Source organism: Camelina sativa, chromosome 11 (genome assembly GCF_000633955.1).
Source record: "Camelina sativa cultivar DH55 chromosome 11, Cs, whole genome shotgun sequence".
NCBI classification, from domain to species: domain Eukaryota; kingdom Viridiplantae; phylum Streptophyta; class Magnoliopsida; order Brassicales; family Brassicaceae; genus Camelina; species Camelina sativa.
The window spans coordinates 47294682-47300681 of NC_025695.1; the positions used below are offsets into that span (position 1 = coordinate 47294682).

General features: G+C 38.7%; 1 protein-coding gene across 3 annotated transcripts in view; it reads right to left on the reverse strand.

The window, feature by feature from the left end:
• LOC104726926 (probable pectate lyase 22) overlaps positions 159 to 6000 on the reverse strand; it is a 10737-nt gene continuing 4895 nt past the window's right edge. The window contains exons 1-4 of one of the 3 annotated variants that reach the window (XM_010445898.1): positions 3078 to 3294; positions 2456 to 2855; positions 1028 to 1374; positions 159 to 677 (exon numbers count right to left, since the gene is read on the reverse strand). In XM_010445898.1, the coding sequence (XP_010444200.1) occupies positions 311 to 677; positions 1028 to 1374; positions 2456 to 2855; positions 3078 to 3205 (1242 nt within the window). In that variant the 5' untranslated portion in view covers positions 3206 to 3294 and the 3' untranslated portion in view covers positions 159 to 310. Of the gene's footprint in view, positions 678 to 1027; positions 1775 to 1996; positions 2176 to 2455; positions 2856 to 3077; positions 3295 to 6000 lie in introns of those variants that run through there. The other 2 variants (XM_010445897.2, XM_010445899.2) reach the window with 2 other exon arrangements.

The window sequence follows — 6000 nt, forward strand, 5'->3', positions numbered from 1 at the left end:
TATAAATGTAAAATATATTTTTAAAAACACTAACTCTAGAACGACATACCTTTTGAAACGAGAGTATTAGTTAACAAAAAAAAAATAATAGTAGACACAGTTTATAAGTGTGTTGAGCTATATATAGTTCTAAGTTTTACCGAGTGAAATAAGTCCTCTGCCGACACAACGATAAAATGTAATAAGCACTTTTGTCACTTTGCCATCAAGATTATTACATACTTAGCTTTCAAGTGCTGGATTTCAATAATTATATGTATGTATATATACACACGCTCACGGCGCCCACATACACGTTGGTGGGCTATGATCAGCAGCGGGAACCCCTTTTGCAGCTGAGTGCACCCGAGGCTACAGTTATTTCACCAACATGAGAGGACGGTCTCGCGGCTAGGCTTGAAGCTTTTGAATAGCTTGACGATTTAGTTGGTCCAGCGCCAGAATACGTGAAAAATGCGCCGTTAAGCATTAGATCTCCTTCGGATCTCCAATTCCAGCTTTGCCATTCGCTTTCGGGCGCATCCTCGTGCTTTGTTACCTCTTTGCTATCAGAGTCATCAGGAGCAAGAAAACGGTTGCCTTGAGAGTTGATGGTAGGATTAGCACTTCCTCCAATTGCATACATTTCCCAATGTGTATAGTCATTGTTCACCACATGGAAATATCCATGTCTACACCTATATTCACAAAACTTCACATTAGTTTGTTAAAATTAATTTTCATGTTCTACTTATAGAGTAACTTATCTATCTGATACTGATCTACATATAAGATTAAAATATTAGTTCAACTAACCCCAACTGTTTTTCAATTGATTTAGACAGCATACTTATTTCGGTTGATCCATCCTAGATCTAGAATAAGGAAAAACGTATTAAAGTTTAGTGTTGTTGTATCTTTTGGCTTTGCTATTTCTTTTAAGAGTAAGCCCAACCGACAATATATACTTGACTTTTTATAGTTGGTTACACATATATCCACATTTATAAGTACACTAAAAATAAAAATTCTATTTTCGATAAAATACCTTGGCATTCTTTGGACGAGGCCTTCTCCGAAATGGTTAAAAGCGATAGTTACTTGCATATTCTTGTCTTGTTCATACGTATCGCTATGTCCCAATAACATAACCTTGTTGTGATGCGTCAAATAATTGTTAGAGATCGTTATAGCCGTTGATCCACGAATCGCATCAATTAACCCATCGTTGCAATTCGAGAGCGAGCAATGATCAACCCACACGTGGCTTCCTCCGAAGATGGACACACCGTCACCGTCGGATATCGTTCTCCACCCGTAATGCTCTGGCGAGTCTCGTACGTAAGTATTCCCACCTTGCTTGCAATCATGTATGTGTAAGCCATGGATGATGATGTTGGTCACATATTGTATGGTTATACACGGCCCACCAGAGATGTGTACGGAGGCTCCTCGTCCGTCTAAGGTTTTGAAAGAATTCATTATGAGTTCTTCTTTTAGTTGGATCGTCATGTCTCGGTTAAAAATGATCCATAGCGGTTCATCTCGAATGACTGCGTATCTTAGTGTTCCGGGTTTAGGGTTTACTGGATCGTCGTTTCCTGGATCAGTCACCACGTAGATTTCACCATCACGACCACCAATTGCGTTTTTACCAAAACCGATTCCGCAATCGGCCAACCGTTTTCGGTTTTTCTCCCAGTCCTTGTCGCATCGCCAACAATCATCGATTGGATTACCTGTCCCGCAAGAGAAGAACCCTAGCTTCCTTCTTGACATCAACTCATTTATTTTCCTTAATTAACCAACAGATAATTTATTAGCATTAATTCTTCTGGACGTACGTAATTAGGTGCACTCATAATTAGTCGTCACATGCTACAATAGAGTAACAACAAATCAGCTTGTGATGAAGATCGTAATTAGGCTTCAACAGAAAGAGCATGGAAACAATATTTCAAGCGAAACATTGGAGTAAATACCAACGTACGTACGTGTTATGCTTTTGTCACAATACCTGTGTACTTCCTCGACAACGAGCTCAGGGTCGGAAACGGGCAAAGACGAAGCGAGCGTGGAGAATATAATGCAGCAGAAGAAAAAGACAAGAAGTGTGAAGGATAGATATGAAGAAGAATGTAGCATTGCGTTTATTGGATATTTGTTGATGATAATTTTTTTTTTAAGGTACAGGAAGAAGAGTTGGGACGAAACATATGAGTGAAGGAAGAAAGACAAAGCAAAGCTAGAGGCTATATAGCATATGAAACACTTCGGGTGATTTATTGCGCATGCAACTTGATATTAAATTGGACCCACCCTTGCTTTTTTAGCTTTTTCCTCTTCTTATTTTGTTTAGCGTGTGAGAATGGAATCAACCTAAGTCATTTAGAGAAGAAGAAATAGGGCTCATTACCTACTCAAAATGTACACTAACACACCACTTTGTAACAATTAACATCCAGGTTANGATGATGTTGGTCACATATTGTATGGTTATACACGGCCCACCAGAGATGTGTACGGAGGCTCCTCGTCCGTCTAAGGTTTTGAAAGAATTCATTATGAGTTCTTCTTTTAGTTGGATCGTCATGTCTCGGTTAAAAATGATCCATAGCGGTTCATCTCGAATGACTGCGTATCTTAGTGTTCCGGGTTTAGGGTTTACTGGATCGTCGTTTCCTGGATCAGTCACCACGTAGATTTCACCATCACGACCACCAATTGCGTTTTTACCAAAACCGATTCCGCAATCGGCCAACCGTTTTCGGTTTTTCTCCCAGTCCTTGTCGCATCGCCAACAATCATCGATTGGATTACCTGTCCCGCAAGAGAAGAACCCTAGCTTCCTTCTTGACATCAACTCATTTATTTTCCTTAATTAACCAACAGATAATTTATTAGCATTAATTCTTCTGGACGTACGTAATTAGGTGCACTCATAATTAGTCGTCACATGCTACAATAGAGTAACAACAAATCAGCTTGTGATGAAGATCGTAATTAGGCTTCAACAGAAAGAGCATGGAAACAATATTTCAAGCGAAACATTGGAGTAAATACCAACGTACGTACGTGTTATGCTTTTGTCACAATACCTGTGTACTTCCTCGACAACGAGCTCAGGGTCGGAAACGGGCAAAGACGAAGCGAGCGTGGAGAATATAATGCAGCAGAAGAAAAAGACAAGAAGTGTGAAGGATAGATATGAAGAAGAATGTAGCATTGCGTTTATTGGATATTTGTTGATGATAATTTTTTTTTTAAGGTACAGGAATAAGAGTTGGGACGAAACATATGAGTGAAGGAAGAAAGACAAAGCAAAGCTAGAGGCTATATAGCATATGAAACACTTCGGGTGATTTATTGCGCATGCAACTTGATATTAAATTGGACCCACCCTTGCTTTTTTAGCTTTTTCCTCTTCTTATTTTGTTTAGCGTGTGAGAATGGAATCAACCTAAGTCATTTAGAGAAGAAGAAATAGGGCTCATTACCTACTCAAAATGTACACTAACACACCACTTTGTAACAATTAACATCCAGGTTAACAGTTAGCGCAATTGTCACGTAGCTTGGAGAAAGAAACAGAACTCGATCGTTATTAAATCTCAACGAACTTAAAGTTAAATGTTGGTGAACACTTATGTAGGGTGAAGCAAAAGTCAACAGTGTGTTAGTGTACTTTTAGTAATACGGTTTAGTTTTGTACATTTATTATAACTTTACCGTTGAACTATAATTAATAGCCTAACAGTTAGCTCATACTGTATTCTTTTTCTTAAAGTTAAAAGATTAGCTGATCATAGGTTCATATAACCCATAATAACACTAGCTTTAAAAATGTGTGAACTTCTATTACTTAAGATAAATTTTTAGAAAAACACAGATATAGTTTGATGGCAATATTTTTGGCTAAGGCCGCTTATCCTCTTGACCGGGCGTGGCTACCACAGAATACAAGTATCTTATTGTAACAATAAGATGAAAATTTTGATAATTTTACCTTTAGAATGTTAGCTTTTTTTTCTTCTTTCAGTGATTTATTTTTGTGTCTCAAAAATATTTTGTTGTTTGCACTTTGCAGGAAAAGTATATAAAAGAAAAAAGAAGACCCACCAAAAACAATGGAATAGGAGAACTGAGCCGACAATGGCCCATAGAGGTTTGATTTTGGGACCACCGAACCATGTGCTTCGACTTCGAGTCCAATCTTTCAATAAATTACGCTCATATAATAATTTCATAAAAATATTTATAACCATTTAAAAGAATTAATTGTATATCCAACAATCAGACTTGTTTTGAATTTTTTGGCTGGTTTAAAAAATCTTGTATTGATGACAATCAATGCACATGGGAAGTACTTGCATCACTATATATATCATCCACACTTTTTAATAAATTCTATATTTTATCAACTTATACAATTATATGAGTCTCACCGACATTTTATCTTCCTATAGTCGATCATGAGTTTTAGTCAAGTGATTTTTATCATAAAATTTAAGCTAAATCTGTGTATTTTCGTATGACGTAAACATCCACTTTTTTATGGCGTCTCTCTGCTTTGAGGGCAATTTTTTGGGCAAAAAACAATTCTCAATTCGTCCTCCTCCTTCTCCAATTTGGAGTTTCTTTTCGGTAAATTGTTTTATTTTCCGATATGATTTTGGCGGTTTCGTTATGTTACAGGTATCTGTTAACAGTTATACTTTTCTGACATTTGTGTTGGATAACCGTTTCAAGAAACTGCCATGGCTTCTGTATATATATACTACTCGGTTTGTTTGCAATTCTTCAACACTGCAAACAGTACTGTTTCTTTGTACTACAACACCATCAACAATGAGTTCTAACATTCGGAAAAATCTCCAGAATCTGAATCTAGGAATTGATGATGCACCGGTTCCACTACCACCAGAACTTTGTGGTTACTCGGCGAATATCAATCGCTTTTCTCTGATCGTTTCTGTGGTGAATCCTCAGAAGCAGAATGCCCGGGCTATCATGGCACAGATGTCCAAAATCTGGGGTTTTGCAGATTCATGCCGTGGTAGAGTTCTTGGTAATGGAAGGATTCTGTTCATCTTCCAATCTGAAGAAACACTTAACCTTGTTCTTCGTCGAGGACCATGGGCGTTTAATGACTGGATGCTCACAGTGCACCGCTGGTATCCCAACATCACCGATGAGGCGATGAAGATCATACCATTCTGGATTCAGGTTCATGGAATCCCGGTCCAGTTTCTCACTACGACAATGGTGAACTACATTGGAGAGAAATTGGGGAATGTTGCCTCTGTTGATTTTGACGAGAATGCAAATTTGGTGGAGTTTGTTCGCATTTGCATCAATTGGCACATTAACACCCCTTTAAGATTCCAGAGAAACTTTCAATATGGGGGTGGTGAAAATACGATTCTGAAGTTTCGATATGAGCGTTTGAGGAACTTCTGTGCAAAGTGTGGATCACTGTCTCATGATGCAAAGGACTGTCCTCTATCTTTTGATGGTCCTGAAGACGGCTACCCTCCAAATGATGACAATGATGGTCCTGAAGATGACAATGATGGTGATGACGACCATGATGCTTATGATCCGGATCATCCACAGAATCAGGTAAACTATGAATCTGATACTAACACTTTGCAGACCATTGCCCCGGATGGACAAATTCCAGGCTTGGAACGCGTATCAAAGTCCAGAGAATTCATTATCAGTGAATCAGAGGAGATCTCTGCCCCGAGTGCATTTGAAGACACTGAACTGACTGCAGAACGACTCCGTTACCTGTTGGCAAAGTTTGCAAAAGGGAAGGACCTCTTAATGGAGGAAGGAACGTCTACAATGCCTCAACAAGTCCTTGGAATGGAAGCACCTAACAATAAGCGTAAGAAAGATGCGATGGAATCTTACTACCAACAATGGGAAGCAGAGGAGGATCTGATGGCCCTGAATCAGATTCAGAAGAAAGGTCGTGTGGAGTCTACAGGTTCTTGTAGCGGTAATGGCATCATC